Genomic DNA, 26,730 nt, shown 5'->3' on the forward strand with positions numbered 1-26,730 from the left:
GCGCTGGGATGGGTTCCCGGGCCCCGCACGCACGTGCGCGCCGCCTCGGCCGCCTCCCCCGCGAGGGCTCTCAGGATGCCGGCGCTCGTCCTCTGCGTCGCGCCGGGCCTCCTCCGGGAGCCGCGCGGGTTGGGCGCGCTCCCAGGCGCATTCCTGGCCGGGCAGCCCCTCCTCCTCGGCTTTGGCCAAGGGGCCGGCGCCTCCCCGCCTCGCCGGGACTGTCTCGTGCAGGCGGCAGCGGACGCTGGTGGCCGCGGGAGCTCCAGGTCCGCGGGCGGCGCACCTGGATCCGGGACTGCACCTCCCGAGCGCGGCGGGCCGAGCTGGGCTCCCGGGCTCCCGCTTTCCTCCCTACCCGAGCCGATCCGGACCGAGCGGAGCCCGGTTCCCCGCAGGGGCGGCCGCTGCATCGGTTGGGACAGCCTCGGCGGGGGCGGCAGACCAAGTTATCTCCCCTTCCCAAGCAGAAAGGTTCCGGTTGGCAAAGATGGTGCCCAAATGTCCCCGGGCACTCTTCCTTCTGCTGCTCTTCCTCGCCTGCCCCGAATCGCGGGCTTCCCAGGTCAGTGTCCCTCCCGCCAGTTCCCTGATCCTGCTTGCAGGGGAGGCCACGCCGAGGCCGAAGGACCTTGGCTCGCCACATTCCACCGGAATGCTCGGGCCGGGGGCTTGGAGCCAGGCTGGGGCTGGGGTTCCGTTCCCGCTTCTGTCATCGGATGCATCGCGGGCCGGGCAGTCTGGGAGGACCCGGGCTGGTCTGAGCAGTCGGTGCGAAAGCCTCGGTCCGCTGGGGGAGAGAGAGACAGAGAGAGACAGAGAGAAGGCTCTGCCTGAGCAGAACTCATGAGACGTTGGTCCTCCTCCGGTCTCCAGAAGAGCTCCGCGCTCACCCGATTAGAGTAGAGGATGTCCCCTGACTCCAACTTCCAACACTTAAATTTCTAACCGAAATATCCTTCTTCCCACCAACTTAAAACAAAACAAAACAAAACAAAACACCACTTTTTTTTTTTTTAACAGCAAAAACATTTTGTTCTGGGAGTATAGCCCTGGTAGCTCAGATAGTAAAGAATCTGCCTTCTTCTATGTGGGAGCCCCAGGCTCTATCCCTGGGTGGGGAAGATCCCTTGGAGGAGGGCATGGCAACCCTCCACTCGAGTATTCTTGCCTGGAGAATCCCATGGACAGAGGAGCCCGGTGGGCTACAGTCCATGGGGTCACAAAGAGTCTGACAGGACTGAGCAACTAACATCATAATAGCCAATTTAAGCGTGTGGCTCCCACCACCAACTTTCTTAGCAGTTCACAGCACTTCCAAGGCAGGGGTGGACAGGGAGGTGTCTGAAGCAGCTTCACTCTGAGCCTGGGGGACCTGAGATTTGGGACTAAGTTTCTTTCCCAAACTTACAGGCAGCTTTCCCTTAGGTTTTCTCTCCCTGACTTGTGGCTATTGGAATCCCGATGGATTTATGTACTTGAACAGATTCACTTTTACGTTAAACAACAAGGATTGATAGTAAAAATTAAGATAAAAATGCAGATTAAAGGGAGTTCCTTGATGGTCCAGTGGTTAAGACTCCTCACTTCCAAAGCAGGGGGAGCTGTTTGGATCCCTGGTCAGGGAACCAAGGTCCCACATGCTGTAGCAGTGCTGTAGAAAAAGAAAAAAGAATTCAGTTAAAAGTGCACTGTCAAAGGTAAGATTCGAACTGCTAAATTCCAAGCCAGCTATCACCAGACTGGTTCTGAAAACCGGAGACCCCTCCGTCTGTGACCACGTGTTCTATGAGTTGTAGGGCAGCTACCCGGACAATACCATCCACAGCAATAACAGTAACAGCAGTGTGCGTGTGTGTGTTCAGTCGCTCAGTCGTGTTGGACTCTTTGCGACCCCTGCGGACTCTAGCCCGCCAGGCTTCTCTGTCAGTGGGATTTCCCAGGCAAGAATCCTGGAGTGGGTTGCCCATTCGGAAGGAAAGCTTGCCGAGTGACGGATGAACGCCTGTTTCTTTGCTAAGCATCTCCCACGCTCTTTATTCTCAGAGCAGCCTTGTGAGTTGGGAACTGTCACCACCCCCATTTTGCAAACGAGGGAGCTGAGGCCCAGGGAGATTGTGACTTATTCAGGGTCACACAGCCTCATCTCTCTCTCTGGGCTCTAAGCCTTTTCCCTTCTCCACAGACTGTCACCCATGAACTGAATATCTGAACCAAGCAGGCATATCCGTGGCCACTTAGAAGACCTTGGGATGCAGGAAGGGAGATTTAGTTCAGACCAAACTTGGTCCATGTTAGTGTGGAAGGGGGTGAGTTGCCACCGCAGGGAGTCACTCAGCCACCAGGCCGCAGAAGGTCCCCACAAGGAACCCACCAAGCAGAACAATAGGGTTGCCCATTGCAGATTACAAAACAGAGCCTCAGGCCCAGAGTGCAAAGCCAGGAGCACAGGAAGGTGCATCCCTTAGTTGGCCCCCAACCCGGGGCCAGCAGAGGGGGCAGGGTAGACAAGATGCTGCGGGGGGGCCGGGGGGGGCGGGGGGGCCGGTCCTGCTGTTACTTGCTCTCTCAAGGTTACCTGGACAAGGTGAGACCTTGACAGTTCTCAGATGTTTGCAGCTGCTGTTCAAATAGGGAAGTAAGTTCTTTCAGGCTATGTCCTTGGAAGAAGATCTGGGTCTCATCCCTGCCCTGCCATGTCCAGGCTTCCTCAAATTCCTTATCCTCTAAACCTTGATTTCTTTACCTGCAAAAGCACCTGCCTTACTGGGCTTGGTGAGAGGGAAAGGGAGCAGAAGGGATTCTCCATGGAAGTTGGTTTAACGCTTCTAGTGAAACTGTCCTTTGCCCAAAGTCCTGTGTAGGCTGGGGAATCTCACCCCCAGCGCCTGTCTGGCTTTTCATCATGTCTGTCCTGAGTCACTTTGAAAGACTTTCGGGATCTGCTGTTGGAGAACCGGTGGTCCTGGGAAAGGAGTGGAGGTTGAGCAGTGTGGGGATCCCATAAATGCGGGCCCTTCTCAACACTGCTGCCCACTCTGTGGTCTCGCCCTAGGAAGAGAGACAGCCTTGCAGGGGAGACAAGAAAGGAAGGATGCTTAGCAAAGCCCCACGCCTCACTCTTCTGCCCCATGCTGGCCCTCAACCTCCTGAGTGGCTATGGGATGCGGCTGCTGCAGTATTTCAGAATACTTCCCTCTCTCCAAAACCTCTCCTTGTGATCAGTTGTTACAGGGTTCCAAAATCCACTGTTAGAGATTCATTCTTTTGACTGTGTACTCCCATTGGATACATTGCTTTTTGGAGTTTCTTGGGGGAAAAATGTCTTTAGTGTACATTTCCATGATTTTAACCATAGAGCTATGCTCTATATTTGGCCATCTCTACCACAGTCAGGAGACAGAACGGTTCCACCACTCCAAATGACATCATGATGCCCTATGTAGGCACATGTCTGCCCACCTCAGCCCCTGGCATCACTGATCTATTCTTCATCATTATAGTTTTTCATCTTCATAAAGTCATATAAATGGAAGCAAAAAGTACATAGACTTTTGATTCTGACGTAATGTATATAAGATTCTTCCATGTCACTCCGGGAATGCACGGTTCCTTCCTATTGCTGCGTAGTGCTCCACTCTGTGGACGTATCAGTTTGTCAGCTCGGCCACTGAACTTAATGACTCCATGCTATCAATTCCAATTTTGGGAGACTATGACGAGAGCTGCTGTAAACATTCCCCATACAGCTTTCTGTGGAATGTAAACACTCATTTCTCTTGGGTAAATATCTAAGAGTGGGATTGCTGGGTCATTTGGTAAATGTATCTTTAACTTTGTAAGAAGCAGCTAGGCTATATTCCATTCAGTTTTATCATTTTTCAGGATCTTCCCTGGTGGCTCAGATAATAAAGCGTCTGCCTACAATGCCTACCATGTGGGAGACCCGGGTTCAATCCCTGGGTCGGGAAGATCTCCTGGAGAAGGAAATGGCAACCCACTCCAGTATTCTTGCCCGGAAAATCCAATGGATGGTGGAACCTGGTAGGCTTCAGTCCACGGGGTCGCAAAGTGTCGGACATGACCGAGCGACTTCCCTTTATCATTTTACGTTCCTACCAGCAATGCATAAAAAGCTGAGTTACCCTTCATCTTCACCCGCACTCAATATTATTAGGTTTGTTTATTTGTCTCCAAGTCACTCTAGTGGGTATGGAGTGATGTCTCCTTTTGGCTTAAATGCCCATTTCTCTAATGACTGGTAATGCTGGCGTCTCTTCATGTGCGTCTTTGGCATTTGGATAGTCTACTGGGTGAAGCGTCTGTCCAGACCCTCTGCCCATTTTCCAAACGGGCAGTTTGCTTTCTTATGGTTGAGTTTTAAGTATTCTTTATATATTTTAATTAGAAATCATTTTTTCAGGTGTGTGAGTTGCTAATATTTTCTGCAGCTTGTCTTTTAAAATTTTTATTGTTTTTTTAATTTTTAAATTTTGTATTAGAGTATAGTTGATTTACAATGCTGTGTTAGTTTCAGGTACACAGCAGAGTGATTTGATTATACATATTCATATACTGTTCTTTTTCAGATTCTTTTCGCATATGGATTATAACAGAGTATTGAGTATAGGGGCCATGCGCTACAGTAGGTCCTTGTTGGCTGTCTATTTTATATAGAATAGTATGTGTATGTTAACCCCAAGCTTCTGCTTTATCCTTCCCCTCTCACTTTTCCCCTTTGGTAACCATAAATTTGTTTTCTAAGTCTTTGAGTTTGTTTCTGTTTTTTAAATAAGTTCATTTGTATCATTTTTTATTTCTAGATTGTACCTGTAAGTAATATCCTACGGTATTTCTCTGACTCCATGTCATTTAGGGGGATAATCTCTGGATCCACCCATGTTGCTACAAATGGCGTTATTTCATTCACTGCAGCTTGCCTTAACAGTGTCTTTTCCAGAGCAAAGGTTTTTAATTTTGATGAAGTCCAACTGATTAATTTTTTTATTTTTATAGATTTTGCTTTTGGTTTTAAGTCTAAGAACTCTCTGACTTCGGATCATTAAAGTTTTCTTGTACTTTTTTTCTAAAAATTTTATAGTTTTGCTTCTTTACATTTTGATCTGTGATCTGTTTCAAGTTAATTTTTATATAAAGTGTGAAGTTTATGTTAAGATACATGTTTTTAAAGGCAATTCTCAATTGAAGGGGCTTCCCAGGAGGTAAAGAACCTGCCTGTGAATGCAGGTGATATAAGACATGTGGGTTCATGTGGTTCCCTGGGTCGGGAAGATCCCCTGGAGGAGGGCACGGCAACCCACTCCAGTATTCTTGCCTGGAGCATCCCATGGACAGAGGAGCCTTGGTGGGCTACAGTCCCTGGGGTCTCAAATAGTTGGACATGACCAAGAACATACACATGTACATACATGGCATTTTAATATTGTTTTCCAGTGACATGAAATTATGTCTTTCCATTTATTTAGATCTTCCTTGATTTTTTTTCAACAGTATTTTAAAACTTTCAATGTGAATATGCTTTGTTAGATTTAAAATCTAAGTATTTCATTTTTGGAGCTATTTTAAGTAGTATTAGTTTTAACATTTTTTCATTTCCGATGCTATATTCCTAGACTACGGAAATTCAGTGGGCTTTTCTATGTTGACGTGGTATCCTGTGACTTTGTGGAACTCACTTATTAGCTATAGGGATTTCTTTGTGTAGATTCCTTCAGATTTTTTACATAAACAATCAGGTTATCTGCAAATAGGGGCAATTTTATTTCTCCCTTTTTTATACACGTGCTGTTTCTTTATTTATTTAGCCTGATTACACTTATTAAACTTCCAGTACTGTGTTGAGTAACAGAGCGGACATCCTTGCTGTGGGAAAGATGTGTTCAGCTTTTTTGTCTGTTTTTAAATATTTTATTTATTTATTTATTTGGCTGCACTGGGTCTCAGTTGCAACATGTGGGCTCTAGTTCCCTGATGAGGGATGGAACCCAGGCCCCTTGCCTTCGGAGTGCAATGTCTTAGCCACTGGACCACCAGGAATGTCCCGCATTTAGTTTTTTAATGTTAAGTGGGATGCTAGGCTGTAGGTCTTTGTAGAAGCCATTTGTCAGGTTAAGGTTTTATAGCCATAGCTTAATAGAGTTTTTATTATAGTTCAGTTCAGTCACGCAGTCATGTCTGATTCCTTGCAACCCCATGGACTGCAGCACACCAGGCTTCCCTGTTCATCACCAACTCCCAGAGCTTACTCAAACTCATATCCATCGAGTTGGTGATGCCATCCAACCATCTCATCCTCTGTTGTCCCCTTCTCTTCCTGCCCTCAATCTTTCCCAGCATCAGGGTCTTTTCAAATGAGTCAGTTCTTTACAACAGGTGGCCAAAGTATTGGAGTTTCAGCTTCAGAATTAGTCCTTCCAATGAATAGTCAGGACTGATTTCCTTTAAGATAGACTGATTGGATCTCCTTGCAGTTCAAGAGACTCTCAAGAGTCTTTTCCAACACCACAGTTCAAAAGCATCAATTCTTCAGTGCTCAGCTTTCTTTGTGGTTCATCTGTACATGACTACTGAAAAAACCATAGCTTTGACTAGACAGACTTTTGTTGGCAAAGTAATGTCTCTGCTTTTTAATATGCTGTCTAGATTAGTCATAGCTTTTCTTCCAAAGAGCAAGTGTTTTTTAATTTCATGGCTGCAGTCACCATCTGCAGTGATTCTGGAGCCCCCAAAATAAAGTCTGACACTCTTCCCATTGTTTCCCCACCTATTTACCGTGAAGCGATGGAACCGGATGCCATGATCTTTCTGAATGTTGAGCTTTATGCCAACTTTTTCACTCTCTTCTTTCAATTTCATCAAGAGGCTCTTTAGTTCTTCTTCGCTTTCTGCCAAAAGGGTGGTGTCATCTGCATATCTGAGGTTATTGATATTTCTCCCAGCTTGATTCCAGCTTGTGCTTCACCCAGCCCAGCATTTCGCATGATGTACTCTGCATATAAATTAAATAAGCAGGGTGACAGTATACAGCCTTGATGTACTCCTCTTCTGATTTGGAACCAGTCTGTTGTTCCATGTTCAGTTCTAACTCTTGCTTCTTGACCTGCACACAGATTTCTCAGGAGGCAGGTCCGGTGGTCTGGTATTGCCATCTCTTTTAAGAATTTTTCAGTTTGTTGTGATGCACACAGTCAAAGGCTTTGGCATAGTCAATAAAGCAGAAGTAGATGTTTTTATGGAACTTTCTTGCTTTTTTGATAATTGAACGGATGTTGGCAATTTGATCTTTGGTTCCTCTGCCTTTTCTAAATCCAGCTTGATCATCTGGAAGTCCACGGTTCACGTACTGTTGAAGCCTGGCTTGGAGAATTTTGAGCATTACTTTGCTAGCGTGTGAGATGAGTGCAACTGTGCAGTAATTTGAGCATTCTTTGGCATTGCCTTTCTTTGAGAATGGAATGAAAACTGATGTTTTCCAGTCCTGTGGCTAGTGCTGAGTTTTCCAGATTTGCTGGCATATTGAGTGCAGCACTTTCACAGCATCATCTTTTATTATTGTGATGATATTATAGCATCATCACAGCACCTTTTATTATAAATGGATGCTGAATCATCACATGCTTTGTCTCTCTAAACTGATATGATCTCGTGGTTATTCTTCAGTCTGTTATTAAAGTGGATAATGTTGATTGACTTTTTAAAATTTAATTAAAAATTTTAATTGTGGTGTAATTGATTTAATTGTGGTATAATACATTATAATATCATGTGATTTTCTAATTTTGAAACCAGCCTTGCACTCGCAGATAAACCCTGATTGGACCATGTCATCTTATACATTGTATATATTTCTGGATTCTGCTTGCTAATGTTTTGTGAGAATTCTTGTATCTGGTTGCAGGGGTCAGCAAACTATAGTACATGAAACATATCCAGCCCACTGGTGCTCAAATCTGGCCACGCTGACTCCCTTACATGTCACCATCGCTGCTTTTTGCACTACAACCGTACAGGTGAGTAGTTGCAACAGATACTCTATGGGCTGCAAAGTTGGAAAACTTGACTCTCTGGCCCTGTTTCTACAGACAATTTGCTGACCCCTTGTCTGTGTATCTCTTCTCCTGTCTTTGCCTGGGTGCGTTACCACGATGACACTAGCTTCCTAGAATGAACTGTGAGTTGGCCCCTTCTTTCTGTTTTCTGGAAGAGACTACGTAGAGGTGGTGTCAGTTCCTCTCACGGTGTTTGATAGACTTGACCAATGAAACCATGTGGGCTTGGAGATTTCTTTTCTGGAAGATTCTTAACTATGAATTCAGTTTCTTTGACAGATACAAAACTCCTTCGGGTAGCTTTTCTTTTTCTTGCGGGGGGATTTTTGGTAGTTTGTGGCTTTCAAGAAACTGTCCCATAGTCGAGAGAGCTCTTTCTCTCGAGGCTACTATTTTCAAACGCCCTGGAAATTATTCCATGTTTCTGTGTAACTGATCTTCCGTGATGACAGATGAGCACTTCGTTCCGTTGTTCGGTACGGAGCCAAGTAACCACCATGATTTCGTTCTTGGGCCACTTTATGGTTTTCCTCAAAGTTTTTCTCCTTTGCCCCATCCGTCCTCTACATAAGCACTAGAGTTTCCAAAAATCTCTTTCCTGGTCCCTATTCTGCCGGGCTCCTTGCCCCTGGATTCCAGTTTTGCTGAACCTTCTCTTGGCTCATAGCCCTGCGGCTACCTGGGGACTTTGGCCTGGACTGGAGTTTACGTTTTCTGGATCATATGCCTTCCTCTTTCTTGGCTTCTTCCCTTGTTTTTTTGAACACATTGTCAGGAAAATGATGATTTAATTCACCATCCTTGTCCTTCCCGAGTCACTTTCATACTGGAGATGTTACACTTGTCCCTCTTTGAAACTTTAAAGCAGACAATGGTAGCAGCATTATCCCCACACTGTAGACAGGGAGCCTGATGCACCCGAGACAGTAGCAACTGAATCCTTGTATTAGGATCAAAGCCTGAGGGAGGAGCGAGAAGGGGGAAGGATGCCCCCACCCACCGAACCCCACTGACGGAGGCGGAGGGAGAGGAGGTGGCACGGGTTCAGTACCTCTTCCCTGGATGAGACGAAGGGTAGAAACACGGAAATCTGAACACATTCCATCCTGGTGTTGTGTTGTTATCAAGCAGGGTTCTTGGCCCTCCCCAGTCAACAGAAATTGACTACAGACCAGAGAAGCCCAGACAAGGCCTTATGGGGCCCTGCTGCAGCAGGCGGGATCAAGAACAAGTGGGAATGGGGAAGCTTGCTCCTTATATGGGGGCATAGGCAGGAGTATGGCCAGGGGCATGTGGGAAGAGTGGCTTAGGTGCTTTGCCCACCCCTCTGGTGGTGTGGAGTGCAGAGGGCATACACAGTACCCTGCTTTTGCTCCAGGCTCCTCAAAAGTGGCAGTTGGGCCTTTTGGTCTCTATACCCAGAATCTGCCCCAGCTATGCATGCACGCAGTTATTTTTAGTCTCATACAGCTTCTTTGTATTTCCCTACTCAAGGAGAGTTGTGTCCAGCGCTGCAGGGTCCCAGGTCCCAGCCTGTCTCAGTTGTGGTCAGTTTATCAATGTCAATTCTGTTGCCAGTTTAAACGGATAGCCTGGGGCTGCCTGGAGCCTTGGTTGGGATGGATTGTTGTTCACTTCGGAGCTCAATGTGAAAGAATACCGTGCTTGATCAGAGAGGTATCTGCCATGCTCGTAGCACCAGGAGTATTTGCCAACCCTGCTGCAGGGTTTTATAACCAGTCCTTGTATTAGAGGGCTTTCCAGGTGGTGCTAGCGGTAAAGAATCCAAGTGCCAAATGCAGGAGAGGCAAGAGACGTGGGTTCGATCCCTGGGTCTGGAAGATCCCCTGGAGGAGGAAATGGCAGCCCACTTCAGTATTCATGTCTGGAGAATCCCATGGACAGAGGTGCCTGGCAGGCTACACTCCATGGGGTCACAAAGAGTCAGACACAACCGAGCAACTGATCACCCTGTTTTAGAAGGATTCGTGGAGATGAACCACAGCTACCAGGATGTGTGAATCATTCAAATCGAAAATGAATTATTTCATAAAACACATATTTGATGGCTGCCACGGTCCATGGGCTTCCCTGGTGGCTCACATGGTAAAAAAATCATGTGATTGATATGTGGGAGACCTGGGTTCGATTCCTGGGTCAGAAAGATCCAACTGAAGAAGGGCGTGGCTGTTCACGCCAGTATTCTCGCCTGGGAAATCCCATGGACAGAGGAGCATGGTGGGCTACAGTCTGTGGAATTGCAAAGAGTTGGACACGGCTGAGTGATTGACACTTTCACTTTTATGGCCCATTCACCGAGAACCAAACAGACAAGGATCCTGCATTGGTTCTGATCGAGCTGCTCTGGGTCTGGAATTGGCTGACCAGGTCACCAGTTTGAGCAGGACTCAGATCATCTGTTCTGCTCACGGGCTCCAGGCTCCACTCTCTAGGCCTGGGCTCCTCTTGGTCTGTGGACAGCTGCTGGGTTAGCCAGGGCTGGGTGGTCCCGGGTGCCTCTGTTTCATGCAGTCCCTCGTCCTCCAGCAGGCTGGCCTGGGCTTTCCGCATGTTGGAAAGTGGCCGAGGGCTAAGGCCAGCAGGATGCACCAGGCTTCTCCAGACGCTGTTCTGCCGTGAAGCTAACATTTCGGTTTCAGTCAGGCGGGGTGGGGCCAACAGATCAGGAGACAGTGCCGGGGGAAAGATAGCATGTTATTAACTTAGAGTTCTCGAGAGAAGGAGGTTACAGAGAAAACATCAGGCAGAGAGGGGGCTGGAAACTTTGGGAAAGCCTGTACTGGGGGCCTTGAGACGGGGTAAGGACACTAACCGAGTTTGGACTGGCTAGTTGGAATAATGTGAGCGAGATGGCAGTATAAGGCTGTTCCTAGTTGTGTGCTGATGGACCCTGGGGTTGTTGGGGGGGCGTGGCTAGGGTGGGGTGTTCAGGGGGGTGGGCTTAGCTTTGGTTGGCTTGCCACCTAAGGTGTGCTGGGCATGGGCAAGGAGGGTGTTGTGCTGTCTGCTGCCTTTAGGAATTTGCTAGCCAACCCCCACCCCCCGTGGAACAGTCCATGCCAAGTCACACAGCCCCAGATGTGAAAACATCAGATTCAGAGACTAGACAATAAGGTTATCCAGAGCCAGCCTTGGAACTGGTATTTCGCTTCCAGTGTGTTCTGCCGGCCAAAGCAAGTCACAAGACCTGCCCGTGTCCGGAGATGGGAAAACAGACGACCCCCTGGATGGGAAGACCAGAAGAGCCCCTTGCAGGGAGGGCGAGATTGCCATTCTGCAGGCCTTCATGAGTACTGGTCCAGGGACTCACTCCCCACAGGCACGGGGTTTAGACAAATGGGTGGGCTCAGGGTGAGGATGGGTGACCGGAAGGCCATCCTGGCATTTCCCCTTTCTCCAGCAGCCTCCATCTTTCCTCGGCACCTTCAGGAGTGTGACTCTTTCCCAGTCCTGTCAAGGACTGCCCTGATTGCAGTGAAGAGCAGAGATCCCTTTGCTCCGCTGGGGCAGTTTCTAGCCCTCAAGGGCATTGGTCAGTACAGGCTGAGGGTGTGGACCGGAGGTGACCAGCTGGGGAAGGAGGCAGTGCACCAGGTCCTTGGGCTGGGCTGGAGTCTTCCAGGTGGGAACTGATCCCCTCCTAGGCCTGTTCACCATGGCGGGTCCTGTTGGACACCTGCCTTGATTCTTGGCAGAACCAGCCAGTGGCTGTGGAGTGCTCCCCCTGCCGCTGGGGCAGCAGTCTTGCTTACATACGGCCACCCTGACCTGCCTCCTCGTCAGCTGCCCCAGGAGGAGTGTCTGTCTGCTGAGTGGCGCTGGAGACTGGACGATGCCCCTGATCAGCAGGGACAATGGTGGGACTGCCAGGGTTCTACAAACTTTCCCCAGGCTTATGCAGCCCTGGGGCCACAGGGCAGACTCCCTGGGTGGATAGAACTTTCTTTGTCCTTTCAAAGTCTCCACCCAGTCTTCCCTGCTTCTTTGGGACTGCCTGAAACTTAAAGTAAGGACATCACAGACTTTCATTTAAAAGAAAATTGTCGTTTAGTTGTTCAGTCATGTCTGACTCTTTGCGACCCCATGGACTGTGGCCCCCGAGGCTCCTCTGTCCACGGAATTTTCCAGGCAAGAATACTGGAGTGGGTTGCCATTTCCTTCTCCAGGGGATTTTTCTGACCCAGGGATCAGAGTCTCCTGCACTGCCGGTGGATTCTTTACCATATGAGTCACTAGGGAAGCCCGGAATACATGAGTACCTGTAGGCAACAATAGACAAAACACAAAACTACTTTCAGAAAAACATCAGACACTTTCAGTCATTTACACTGTAATGTGAAAACATACAGACTTGTCAGTATCAGCTTGGAGCTCTTTCTCTGACTGCATGATTAGAGGTTTTACCTTCCCAGAAGGAATCTAGCTAGTAAGATAATGTGCTCATTCAACAAGTATGTCCGGAGAGCCTGTCCTGCCAGGTGATGTCCTGGGTCTGGGGAGGCAGCCTCTCTGTGTTCTGGCTCCCACTCTTCCTGGCTGAGTGACCTGGGGCAAGTTCCTGCCTTTTGTGAGTCAGTGCTCTCCTCTGAGATCCCTGTCTCATGGGGCTATAGGAAGGACCACGTGAATGACACTCAAAGAACAGATCTCAGTACGTGACTCGCCAAGCATGCAGAGAAAAACCAGACAGACCTGAACGCATCCCGAGGCAGACAATGGAAATGGGGTGTGTACTGGAGGGAGGCCAGGAGGCTGCCCTACACTCGGTAGGCACGTAAGGGCTCTCCAAGAAGGGTGCTTCTAGTGAAAGTGGAAAACTGACTTTCAAGGACCAGGGCCAGAATCTGGACAGAGCAAATGGCCAGTGCACAGGCCCTGCGGTAGAAATAAACTTGCTAAGGTTTGTGGAAACTGAGGGCTTCCCAGGTGGCACCTGTGGTGAAGAACCTGCCTGCCAGTGTTGGAAACATAAGAGACACTGGTTCGATCCCTGGGTCAATGGAGAAGATCCCCTAGAGGAGGAAATGGCAACCCACTCCAGTATTCTTGCCTGGAGAATTCCATGGACAGAGGAGCCTGGGGGGCCACAGTCCATAGGGTAGCAAGGAGTTGGACATGACTAAAGCGACTTAGCATGCCGCACAAGGTGTGTGGAGAAACACAGAGGTCTGAATGTTGGAGCCCAGAAGGTGTCCGATCTGGGCACTGTTGGAGGTGGCAGGGCTTGAGCACACAACGTGGGAAGCAGAATAATGCTCCCCTCTCCAAGATATCTATGTTCTTACCCAGGAAATCTAAGAATCTTACCCTGATTTTAGCCCAGCAAGACCCATGTTGGAGTTCTGACCTACCAGACTGTAGGATAATAAATGTGTTGTTTTAAGTGGCCGGGTTTATGTTGATTTGTTAGAGCAGCAACAGGAAAAGAATCCACCCTGTCAGTGACATGGAGAGGAGTTTGCCTTTATTTTCATGGGTGGGGAGCCACTGGCGGCTGGAAACAAGGAAGTGATGCAGTGTGGCCTCTGACATCTGTCTTCAGGAAGCTTAGATTGCAGCAGGGCCCGGGAGGAGCAGGTGGGACACAGGTCCAGGACAGGATGGTTTTCATCTCACGTCTACCTGCTCACCCAGAAATGCTTGGGATTTTTTGCTAGGGAGGGTAGAAACATCTGAAAGTACACCATGTCTGTTATTCAGCCCTTCACAACTGTGCAGGTGATTTTCTCTAAGGGTGGGACTTCCAAAGCCCCTCCTCTCACGCGTGGCCCATCCTTCCCTTACCTTCTGCCTGTGTTGGTGGCCAAGACCAGGCCCCCGTCCCCCTCCACCTCTTTGCATCAGCCCCCGGAGACCAGGTCAGATCCAGATAGTTCACTTTCACAGGTCTCGGAGATCGGGGTTCATGTGTGAATGTGCACACACCTGGGCCGATGTTCCCCGAAGGGTCTGTGCAGGTGTGTTGGGAGGGGACTGCCAAGGCACTGAGAGGGTCCTCTGGCAAACTGGGGCCTCCTCTGAGCCCCTCATCCTGGTTCTTTTGGGCTGAAGAAATGGGCAGAATGTGCTCCTCAAAGGATGGACTGGACACGATGTGGCAGAGAAGGTAGCCCCACCATCCATCAGCCAGATACCTTGAGCCTCAGTTTCTCTAAGCTGTGAAATGGTTAGGCCATGGTGCCCAGATATTTGGTGAAACACCAGTCCCTATGAAGCTATTTTTTAGATGTGATGAGTGTTAAATTGTAGACTTTGAGTAAAGCAGGTTACCTTCCGTAAGGAGGGTGGGCTTCATCCCAAAGACTGAGATCCTGGGAGAAGGAGGGCGTTCTGGCTTCAGACAGCCTTTGGATATGGAACACCAGCTCTTCCCAGGTCTCCAGCCCCCACACTGCAGGAGCCAGTTCCTTAAATCTCTGTCCTTCTCACTCTCTCGCTGCTGCTGCTGCTGCTGCTGCTGCTGCTGCTGCTGCTAGGTCACTTCAGTCGTGTCTGACTCTGTGCGACCCCATAGACAGAAGCCCACCAGGCTCCCCTGTCCCTGGGATTCTCCAGGCAAGAACGCTGGAGTGGGTATGATGTGTATATATTGAGTTGGCCCAACAAATTCATTAGGGTTTTTCCGTAAGATGTTATGGAAAAATCTGAATGAACCTTGGGGCCAACCCAATACAATTGGTTCTCCTTGATTCTGTTTTTTTTCTGGAGAACCCTAAGATAACAGCCTGCCCCCTAAAGTGCCCCCACTTCCCCCAGAAGTGTCCCTTTCCTCTTCAGTGTGGTTGCTGGGTCAAGGTCACTGGGATGAGAGAAGTCAGGGAGTTATAATCTGCTTCTGATTTGGTCTAAAGTTTTTAAAAAAAATCTTTCAGAGAAAAAAACCATGTGTGAATTCTACATGACTCACATGCAGAGGGCCTCAAGCCTTGGCTAGCAGGCACACGCTTGGCAAGTGTGCTCTCTCCTTTCACAGACCTAAAGTCCTCAAAACATCTGTGTTCCCATTAACAACATGCTGACGTGACGCATAGCTGTGGCTTAGAGGAAACCAATGCAAGACAGCCCATCCGAGGTCCAAGGGGTCATCTGCACCCGCCTGGAGGGGCCTGGGGTTCTGTTGTCACTGAGGTGGCTTTTAGAAATAGTCTCTTTGCCAAGACTGATGTGAGGATGGCCATCAAGCCAGGTCACGTGAGAACAGAGCCTCAAGGACACCCCCACCCACCAATCCGGCATGCCCTGGCACTTGACTGCTTTGAGAACTGGGCTACTTTGTAAACTGAGCCCAGATGGCAAGGAGGCCTGGATGGGGTGGGAGGGTCCACCCACCAAGTTCTGGCATGGGCTTGCAATGAGCTGGGGACACAAACTGTCTTTGTCTGTGTCCAACCCTGGGCCAACAGGTGGGGTCTCTGAGTTGCTTAGTCTCCCAGGAAGAGGAGTGTTTAACCTCTGAAGTGTCCCCACCAGATCCATCAGAATCAATGTTGTAGTGGGATGAGTTGGAAAGAAGATAGGCAGGACTTTCCCTGGACGTGGCGTGGGGTGGATGGAGTACACGTCTGTGACCTCCTTGCTCCCAGAAGCCTTAGACTCAGCCGCCTACCACCTGGCTGTCAACATTGGCTAGTGTGTTCTGGAACCATCTCTGCCACCTCCACCCCAGCTTGGAAAGAGTGGGTGGAATGACTGCTGTTGCTACTCCTCTCTCTGCTTCTGGCCTTCTCTGCAAACATCACTCTTGATGTTTAAATTCACTGGAGGGCCAGTGCTCTGAAGGAGAGTTTGATACCAGAAATGGGAAATCTTGATTTTTTTCTCCTCAAGGATAGGAGAGTTTCACTGAATGTCTTTTCTTGGTCCCATTACAAATAAGTTATTAATTCAAAGAAATAAGAACTAATTTTCATTATTTATTGTCAACGGCCTACACCAAGCATGGATGGAGACCGGTATTGAAAGGATGCAAATGTAGGCCATTTGAGGAGCTCGTTGAGAAAAATATTAAAAGTGAGGGTCCTAGGGACTTCCCTGGTGGTCCAGTGGTTAAGACTGGGCTTCCAGTGCAGGGGGTGTGACGTGGTCCAGTGGTTAAGACTGGGCTTCCAGTGCAGGGGGTGTGTGTTTGATCGCTGGTCGGGGAACTAAGATCCCATATGTGCACAGTGTGGCCAAACAGTAAAAATTTTAAAAAGTGAGGTCCTGGAAGAGACCTGGAAAAGTGGGGGCCCTAAGATAGGCCTCCCTTCCCTGGTGGAGACCCCTCTTCTTGTCGGCCCCATCCAGACTTGACTTTCACCCAGTCACAGCCTTGGTGAGCCTTCCCACCTAAGTGGGAGGTTCTTTTTTACAGTTAGAGTCTGGGACCCTGAGATGGGAAGCCAGCAGTCACCATGGTGGGGCCAGGCTGAAATGCAGGTGGGTGACACCAGACGGTCCAGCCTGTTTCTTGTCCCGCAGCCTCGCAGGCCCTTGAAGCCCCTCAAAGCCCCCTTGCATACAAAGAAGGAAATGGTCTGTTCCCTTGTGTGGCTTCTCTCGGCCGAAAGCAGATACTGGTGGGCGTGGGAGGGCAAATGGGCAGACAAACGGAAGCGGGCTGAAAGGAACAGAGAGGAACAGAAGCAGACTGAGGTGCAGGTTTGACTTTTGCTCTGCTCACTGGTGTGGAAACAATGCCACAGCTTGGCGCCAAGAATAAAGAGCTAGTGCGGGGCCTGCCTCCGAGGTCCAGCAACTGTCAGGGGACGCTTTTGCGTGTGTGAGTGTATACCTGATCCAAATGTTAAAACCACACTAAATGTGAACAGTGGTTGTCTGTGCTCATGGGACTTGTCCTTTGTTCTGATGTGTTCTTCAGGATTTTGAGTGGTTTTGCAGAAAGTATGCTTCATTTTTCTGACCAAGCAAATTGACAAAGTTTTCTCAGTTTGAAAAGGAGGGATGCTTAGGTTCTCAGCCCCCACCACGTGACCTCATTTGTCCCCGTATGCCCATATAATGCAGACCTCTTAAGCCCTTGATTCGGTCTGAAGGTTTCTAGCCTGTCCCTCTGCTCTGCAGATGAATTCAGTTATGCCATTGCTGAGGTCCCTACAGGTGACAGATTCTAAGCGTGGCGCCCATGGGCTCCATTTCTAGCAATTTGGGATCAAGGAGCTGGCCTGTTAGTAGCAGCTGCTGCATAAATCCATCAAACCTCAGGCAATCATTCTTTCCACTGCTTTGGCACCCCGGTTCTGCCCCTGCCAAGCTAGCTTGCCAAGAGGACAAGGATCTCCCGTTTTTCCCCCTTGTGAACTTTATTGTTCCTCCCTCTCCCAGTTTTATTGAGATAAAATTACATAACATGATATAAACGAGTGATAGCATTGTATTAGTCCAAGACATGGGGCCTCTCCAGTGACTCCAGTGCTGAAGAATCCTCCTGCTGGTGTAAGAGATGCAAGAGATATGGGTTTGATCCCTAGGTCAGGAAGATCTCCTGGAGGACGAAATGGCAACCCATTCCAGTGTTCTTGTCTGGAAAATCCCATGAACAGAAGAGCTGGGCTGGCTATAGCCCTTGGCGTCGCAAAGAGTCAGACACAATTAAGCACACACGCACACCACACAGTCCAAGGTATATACAAAGTAATGATTTGATATACATATATATTGTGAAATGATCACCCCAGTAAATCTAATTAACACCCATCACCTCACATAGTTGCAGCTGTGTTTCTTATGATGGGAGCTTTTGAGATCTATTCTTTTAAGGGACTTTCCTGGCAGTCAGGTGGTTAAGACTCTGTACTTCCAATTCAGGTGCCACAGGCTGCATGGCCAAAAAAAAAAAAAAAATCTACTCTCATCAACTTTAAAAAAATTCATTATTTACCTTTGGCTGTGCTGAGTCTTCATTGCTAGTGGGCATTAAAGTTGTTCGCATGTCTTAGCTATTGAAAATAACACTGCAGTAGGCATAGGGGTGTGTATATCTTTTTAAGATATAACTTTGTTTCCTTTGGAATTGCTAGATCATCAGTTCAGTTCAGTTTCTCAGCTGTGTCCAGCTCTTTGAGACCCCATGGACTGTAGCATGCCAGGCCTCCCCGTCCATCACCAACTCCTGGAGTTTACCCAAACTCATTGCATTGTGTCGGTGATGCCATCCAACCATCTCATCCTCCCTCGTCCCCTTCTCCTCCTACCTTCAATCTTTCCCAGCATCAGGGTCTTTTCAGATGAGTCAGCTCTTCACATCAGGTGGCCAAAATATTGGAGTTTTAGCTTCAGCATCAGTGCTTCCAATGAATATTCAGGGATGATTTCCTCTAGGATGGACTGGTTGGATCTCCTTGCTAGATCATATGGTAGTTCTATTTTTAATTTTTTAAGTAAACTCCAATCTGTTTTCCATTGTGGCTGCACCAATTTACTTTCCCACAAACAGGGAACAAGGGCTCATATTTCTCCACATCTTCACTAATACTCGTTATTTCTTGTTTCTTCTATAATAGCCATTCAACAGGAATGCGGTAATACTTATTATGGTTTTGATTCGCATTTCTCTGATGATTAGTCATCTTGAGCATCTTATTATGTACCTGTTGGCCATCTTTGGAATGTCTTCTTTGGAAAAACTATTTAGAACCTCTCCCCATGTTAAAATCAGATTTTTGTTTCAGCTCAGTTGCTCAGTTGTGTCCAACTCCTTGAGACCCCATGGACTGTTGCATGCCAGGCTTCCCTGTCCCTCCCCAACTTGAGTTGGAGCTTGTTCAAACTCATGTCCATTGAGTCAGTGATGCCATCCAACCATCTCATTCTCTGTCACCCTCTTCTCCTCCTTCCATCAATCTTTCCCAGCATCAGGGTCTTTTCTAAGGAGTCAGTTCTTCACATCAGATAGCCGAAGTATTTTTTTTTTCTGTTTTATTTTGCTCTTGAATTATATGAGTTCTTTGTATATTTTGGATATTAACCCCTTGTGAGAAAATTGGCAGATGACTTGCAAGTACTCTCTCCCATTCTGTAGACTGCCTTTTCATTTTGCTGCTGGTTTCCTTTGATGTGCGGAAGCTTCCCAGTTTGATTTAGCTTCGCTTGTTTATGAGCGCTTTCATTGCCTTTACTTTTGGTGTCAAATCCAAAAAAACAGTCATTGTCAAGACTGACGTCAAAGAGCTTACTGCCTATGTTTTCTTCTAGGAGTTTTATGGTTTCAGGTCTTAGGTTTAAATTTTCAATATAATTTGAGTGAATTTTGTGGAGGATGTAAGACAGCGGTCTAGTTTCATCCGTTTGCATGTTACTGTCCAGTTTTTCCCAGTGTCAACTTAAAAAATATTCATAACCTAAAAGGTGAGAGTTATGTTTTATTTGGTGGGAATTCTTAGGACTTCAAGCCTGGGAGGCAGTATCTCAAGCAACCTGGAGAGAACGACTCTGAGGAGGTGAGGGGAGGAACCAGGCTACATAGAAGTTTTGCAACAAATAGCAGGTAGTCTACACATCAAAAGATTATCGTTAAAGAAAACCAGATATCCCAAGTTAAGGAGTTTAGTGCTTTCTGTGTATGGGGAGGTGCAAGTCTGGGCTCACTGAAATCGTTCTTTCATACGCACCTCAGCCATCTGGGGCGGGTATCGTGTGTTTTTTACTTCCTGAGCTTCCTCGGGGCTCACCATAGGGAGGGGCTGTAGTCTGATGGCTGCGAGACCTCACGTGCTCTTCTTCCTGAGTGCCCTTAGGGCTCACAGGGTCACACTGGAGGCCTGCGATCACTGATGACTGTGACATCCTTGTTTAATATGCAGGAAATACTCCACTCCTCACTAGCACCACTTGTTGAAGAGACCGTGCTTCTGCCGTCACACGTTCTTGGCTCCTTGGTCATAGGTTAATTGACCATATATGCATGGGCTTATTTCTGGGCTCACAGGATCCTTAACACTTAATTCTGTTAGCATCACCATAGTGAGGCTGGAGGCAGCGATGGCTAAGGTTTCCTGACCTTCCCTCATCAAGCCTGCCCCCCACCTTCCTCCTCCATCTCCACCTTTGCGTGGCCTTAGTGTACTTGATCTGGGAGGGTTTCCCATCGTGACTGGAGAGATGAGCATGTGCATGCTAAGTCACTTCAGCCGTGTCCGACTCTTTGTGACCCCATGGGCTGTAGCTCAGAGGCTCCTCTGTCCATGGGACTCTCCCCCAGGGGATTTTCCCAACCCGGGGATCAAAACATCGAACCCGTGTCTCTTACGTCTCCTGCATTGACAGGTGGGTTCTTTACCACTAGTGCCACCTGGGAAGCCTAGAGGTGAGCACAGCTCACCTGTAATGAGCACCTTGAGGCAAAGCCAGTGGCGCTTGCTGCTCATGGTGCATAGGTAGGCAGGGCTCCAGGGCAGTGCCACCACAAGCAGAGCGCAGTGTGTCTGGACCTGGGAGCACTGAGATTCAACTCACTTGGCTTCCCAGAGGCCCCTTTATTTCTGTTCCCGTCTTTCCTTCTGTACTGACTGGAGTACAATGTCCTCTATGCCAGGTTCCTGGCAGAAGCCTTGGCATTGATCTAACGTCTCCTACTTTGAAACGTAGCCCTTCCCTGTCCCCTGGGACGGCCCTCTCCCAGCTGTCACGCCCTGGAGGCAGCTGCTGGCCTGGCTCACTGCGTGAAACTGTCTCTTCCACTCCACCCACCCCACTTCCTGTCTCCACCGCTCATGCTGGCAAGCTGGAATCCACACAGGAGTTAGAAATCCACTCCTGTGGGATATTTAGCTTGGGTCACAGGGTGATCAATCCCTCATGCAGACTAATCGAGAACCTTCACCACACAGAGGCTTTTGTGAAACAGTGGTAAAGAATCTGCCGGCAATGTGGGAGGCTTGAGCTCGATCCCTGGGTTGGGAAGATTCCCTCGAAGAGGAAATTGCAACCCACTTCAGTGTTCTGGCCTGGAGAATCCCATGGATAGAGGAGCCTGGCGGGCTGCAGTCCATGGAGTTGCAGAGTCAGACACGACTGAGCGACTGAGCACACTAAGGCGTATGACAACCCTGGGGGCATGACTTGTTGGTGGGCGCAATCGATTGGAGTCAGCAGGTCCCCAGCCTGGTGCTGCCGCTCACAGGCCACATGGTTCAGGACAAGTTGCTTGACTTCCAGCCTCTATATCTTGACTGTAAAACAGAGACTGTCCCAGGCTTTCTTCACAGGGCTGCTGCCAGCCAGTAGTCCTTTTGTGTGCTCAGTAGCTTCAGTCTTGTCAAATTCCTTTCGACTCTATGGACTGTAGCCCGCCAGGCTCCTCCGTCCTCCTAGGAGTAGCATATAGCTTGGTACACTGTGAGGAACTTCACAGATGTGAATCACACACGCTATGGAGCAGCATCTCTGGAAGCAGCTCCTTATTATTGTTATGTGTTTTTAAAGGGAAGGGAGGTGGGTGTGTGAAGTCCGATCTGGGTGGATGGCTGCGCCATGCTGGGCAGGTCAGGGACTGCGAGAGGTCACTGCCCGGGTGCCCAGGCCTGCGTGGGAAGGACCACAAGGAGGGAGGGAGAAGGAAAGCAAAGAAAAATTCCCTTCCCAAAGGTTGTGTTTGAGGCCAGGCCCAGTCAGGCCCTGGTTTTAGGGTGGAGGCCAAGGAGCCCCCAAGGATTAATGAGCTCCAGGGGCAACGGGATTCAGCTTTGTCAAAAGCATCCATTGACCCGGAGCAGTAAGCCTTGTGTTTGGTGAGATCTCCAAGGTGCGGCGGCCTGGCACCCGCCCTGAGAGAGCGGCCGCGGCTCCGTCTCCGCCGCGGTGGCAGCACTCCACTGGCGATGCTGGAAGCCACCCAGGCTGCAGAGGCCACATGCCTCCCGGCTGCCAACCGCTGGCCGCCTTTGAAACCTTTTTTTTCTAATTATAAAGCTAATAATCATTGTAGGAAAAAAAATTAAGTATAAAAAAATAAAAGCGGATTCACAAGCCTATCCCCAGAGGTTGCCATCATCCCACTCTCCTTTGTTCCATGCAGGTCATGTGAGTCAGGCTGGACTAGGCTGTGCTGAGGTAATGTGCAACATGTGAACCAGGGCCTGTCCTATCTCTGCCCACGGTACTCACCTCTCCTTTCTTTCTTTCTTTTTGTTCCCAGTGAGGCAATGTTCTTATTTGTTTATTTATTTTTTTGCACCCTCCCCACCTTGGCATGGGGGACCTTAGTTCCCCAATCAACAATTGAACCTGTGCTCTCTGCGCTGGAAGTGCAGTCTTAACTATGGGACCACCAGGGAAGTCCTCACCTCTCCCTCCTGTTCACTTCCTGGCTCTTAAGGGCAATTAGGATCAGTGCACGCGCAGTCACTTCAGTCCTGTCCGACTCTTTGCAACCCCACAGACTGTAGCCTGCCAGGCTCCTCTGTCCGTGGGATTTCCCAGGCAAGAATACTGGAGTGGGTTTCTGTTTCCTCCTCCAGGGGATCTTCCTGACCCAAGGATCGAACCCACCTCTCTTACATCTCCTGCATTGCCAGGCGGGTTCTTTACCACTTAGTGCCACCTGGGAAGCCCCCATTAGGATCAGAAACCTTGAGATTTTTATCACTAGGCATGAAACCAAGTGTTGCTAAAGTTAGTCTCTATCGTGATAAGCACATGCCTCCTTCTTCTGTGTTTTGAGCTTTTCAGAAAGTGTTAGAACTCAGCATTAACCTTAACTGAATGTTCCTTTAATTATTCTTACTTGCCCTGTTGCCTTTTCATACTGTTCATGGGGTTCTCAAGGCAAGAATACTGAAGTGGTATGCCATTCCCTTTTCCAGCATTTTCCAATGCTGGGAAAGATTGAAGGCAGGAGGAGAAGGGGAAGATAGAGGATGAGATGGTTGGATGATATCACCAACTTGATGGACATGATGGAGTTTGAGCAAGTTTTGGGAGTTGGTGATGGACAGGGAAGCCTGGAGTGCTGCAGTCCATGGAGTCACAAAGAGTTGGACACAACTGAGTGACTGAACTGAACTGAACTTGCCCTGTTATATTTTTTAAATACTTAATTATTTATTTGGCTGTGTCGGGTGTTTAGTTGTGGCATATGGGATTTCCTTGAGTCACGTGGGGTCTTCTATTGTTGTTCCAGGGCTTAGTGGTGCCAAGGCATATGGGATCTTAGTTCCTCAACCAGGGATCGAACCTGCATCCTCTGAATTGCAAGGTAGATTCTTAACCACTGGACCACCATGGAAGTCCTGTGCCCTGTTACATTTTTAAAAGAATGTGAACCACTGGGCTTCCCTGATTTGCCTGTTCTATGTTATATCATCCATCTGCTTAAGAATGTCCAAGGTAGAGAAAGAAAAAGTTCCTCGAGGCCCAGATTTCAGAGCATTAACTTGGAGTGAAGAATTAGCAGGATGGAGGGGGGGTGGTCTTTGAAGTAAGACCACTCATATAAGGCACAATGCCTTCAGATAATTCTTCTACCACCCAATCACTTAGAGTCATCACTTCTGCCCTGCACTCTGAAAATAGGAGCTTTATTTTCGTTGAAGTAGGAACTGGGGAGTGCTTTTTGGGGGCCTCACCCGATATATTGTCGGGATACAAGCGCTTCTGTATTGTACTCAGCGGATCCCCAGGGTGTTAGAGCCCAGGGTCCCGGTAACCCCTGGCCCCCCATGCTAGTGGTGGTGATGAATATTTTTTCCTCTCCCCAGAACTGTCTCAACAAACAGCAGTTCCTCATGGCTATCCGCCACCTGCAGCAGTTGCTGAAAGGCCAGGAGACACGCTTCGCCGAGGGCGTCCGTCACATGAAGAGCCGGCTGGCGGCGCTGCAGAGCTCTGTGAGCAAGGCGGGCCCGGATACGCCCCCAGGTGGGTCCCCGGGTCAGCGCCCCGAGCGCAGGGGTTCCTCTCCCTGCTCCCGTCTCCCATGGCTGGATTGATTCCCAGGCCTTCCCGGCCTCGCCTTCTGTATGGGGCTGGGTGCTAGGAAGACGTGCCCGTTTCCCCCTATCTTCGGGGCTTCCCGGGGGACACTAGTAGTAAACAGCCCACCTGCCAATGCAGGAGATGTGAGAGACTCGGGTTCCATCTCTGGGTCGAAAGATCCCCTCGAGGAGGAAATGGCAGCCCACTCTAGTGTTCTTGCCTGGAGAACCCCACGCATAGCTTCTCCAGAGAATGGTCGAAAGGCACAACTTTCAGAGCCTGCATCCCCATCAGGAGAGACCCTAGTTGGTTCATTTTTCTTGTTTTGTCATTTAATAGACTATTTTTTTTTTTAGAGCAGTTGTCATTTCACGGCAAACTGAATGAAAAGCAAAGAGGGGTCCCACATACCCTCTCCTGGAACAATCATGGCTTCTCCACCATTAATAGCTCGCACTCCTGTGGCCTGCCGGGTACAGCCCATGAACCAACACTGGCTTCTGTTTTCCAGGCGTGAAAATTATTCCTTTTCCATGAGCCCCCTGTTAGTGCTGTGGGTTGGGATGGAGGGGCTGCTGAGGGCAATTTGCATTTGTCTCTGCTGTCCTCCCCCTGCCCCCAGACCCCCTCCCCTGGGGTAGGACTCTGACAGACACTGGGCCTTTCCTGGTTGTCCCAGTGATGGATTGCACGCTGTCAAGTCCTGGCATGGGTGGCTGCATTTCTTCTGGCCTCTCCTCAGGGTGACAGGGGTCAGGGAGCCTGTTGTATGTTTGTTTAAGTCATGATGACTCTGGTGGCTCATGCAGTAAAGAATCTGCCTGCAATATGGGAGACCTGGGTACAATCCTTGGGTTGGGAAGATTCCCCTGGAGAAGGGAACAGCTACCCACTCCAGTATTCTTGCCTGGAGAATCCCATTGACAGAGGAGCCTGGCGGGCTGCAATACATGGAGTCGCAGAAGTCAGACATGAGTGCTCACATGCACACGGGGTTATGGGGGGTTGGGTAGGGCTGCCATATATTTGTTTAAGTCATCAGCTTGAGGAATATCTAATGTCTTCACTCACTTAAGATGCTTTTCTCCAGGGCCTCCTTGGTGGTGTGAGATGGATTTCCTGGGTTGGATTTTCCACCTTTGCAGACTCTGGTAGCAAATCTAGAGTCTCCACAGCCCTGAGTCAAGTCCTGTTTTCTTTGGCTGCATGGGTACAGAGCTGGACCTGGTGGCCAAAGGCCTCACTCTTTCCAAGGTGCCGAGAGGCCGCGGCCTTCGCTGGGGCTTGTCACAGTGTGGCATCCCTCCTTTCGGCTGCAGATGTGGAAACTGAGGCCAAGAAACGTGAGTTAGTGATAGTGGGTTCTGTTCTGGGGATTTTGTTCACTGCTGAGGCTCAACCGCACTGGTTCTTCCTGTTTTCATGGGATCAGAGTGCCTGCGGGTTTCTGGGAGTTTCCAAGAAAAGCCTGCAGAAGGGAATTTCTACAGCTGCCCTGCCCATCTTTAAGGTCCCTGTCCATGAATACAGAAAAGAAAAGGTATGGGTTTTCCCTGGTAGTCCAGTGACTAAGACTGCGATCCCAATGCAGGGGACCAGGGATCGATCCTTGCTCAGGGAACTGGATCCCACAACTGAAAAAAAAGATCCTTCATGCCGTAGCCAAGACTGAAGATCCTATGTACTGCAACTAAGACCCAGCACAGCCAAATAAATACACATATATGCATATGTATATATTAAAAAGAAACATAGCTATGGTTAGATTACTAATCTTCTTGCTGCTGGGTTCAAGGTCTTTTTTCCCTGAGCTATGCGAGACCTTTTTAAAGTGGCCAATTCTTGGGACATTCCTGGTGGTCTAGTGGTTAAGACTGCACTATGGTCATGGGTTTGGGATCAGGGAACCAGGATCCCACAGGACACACCTTAAAAAAAAAAAAGTGGCCAATTCTCTTTTTAAAGAATTGCTGCCGTGAATTTTTGTCTCCCTCGTGCATTGGACATGGGAGCGGGCAGCTGTCAGCACCACCTTGCAGGGTAAAGGGCACTGACAGGTGCCCAGGGGAAGCCAGAGGCTTGCCCCAGATCACACTGCAGTTAGAAGGAAAATTACCTTTTCTTTTTTTTAAAGGGGCATTTGCTTGGGAATCAGGAAGAATAATTTCCAGTACCAAAGAATTCTTGGCCTTCTTTCTGGTTTATTTCTGAGTATCTCCCTCCTATTTTCCCAGCCTTTCTTCCCTGAAAACTTCACAGTCCATCAGCTTTATAACTTATCTCCGCAGCCTCATTCTAATAACGTCCCCAAATCACCAGGACTGATTACCTGCTGAGCTCTTTCTTATACGTTACATCCTCTGGGATGGTGGAAGCCCTGTAGGCTCACCAAGAGACGATCATGATGAAATGAACCAGCCAAGGGGCATGTCTTCCCACCCAACAGAATCCTTTGGCTACCATTTGGGAAATGCCTGAAAATTGATTTTTATTGAATCTGTATCCATTCATTGGGACTTCCCAGGTGGTGCTCTTGGTAAAGAACCCACCTGCCAATGCAGGAGGCACAAGAGACGTGGATTCGATCCCAGGGTTGGGAAGATCCCCTGGAGGAGGGTGCAGCAACCCCCTGCAGTATTCTTGTCTAAAGATTCCCATGGACAGAGGAGCCTGCCATGCTACGGTCAGTGGGGTCACAAGGAGTTGGACACAACTGAAGCAACTTCGCATG

General features: G+C 48.9%; 1 protein-coding gene across 1 annotated transcript in view; it reads left to right on the top strand.

Moving 5' to 3' along the window:
• Positions 1-26,730, top strand: part of FBLN7 (fibulin 7) — a 56,861-nt gene continuing 30,131 nt past the window's right edge. Inside the window, exons 1-2 of the mRNA XM_069580635.1 lie at positions 1-562; positions 23,783-23,942. Of these exons, the coding sequence (XP_069436736.1) occupies positions 488-562; positions 23,783-23,942 (235 nt within the window). The 5' untranslated portion in view covers positions 1-487. The remainder of the gene's footprint in view (positions 563-23,782; positions 23,943-26,730) is intronic.

Source organism: Ovis canadensis, chromosome 3 (genome assembly GCF_042477335.2).
Source record: "Ovis canadensis isolate MfBH-ARS-UI-01 breed Bighorn chromosome 3, ARS-UI_OviCan_v2, whole genome shotgun sequence".
In the NCBI taxonomy this organism is placed as follows: Eukaryota; Metazoa; Chordata; class Mammalia; order Artiodactyla; family Bovidae; genus Ovis; species Ovis canadensis.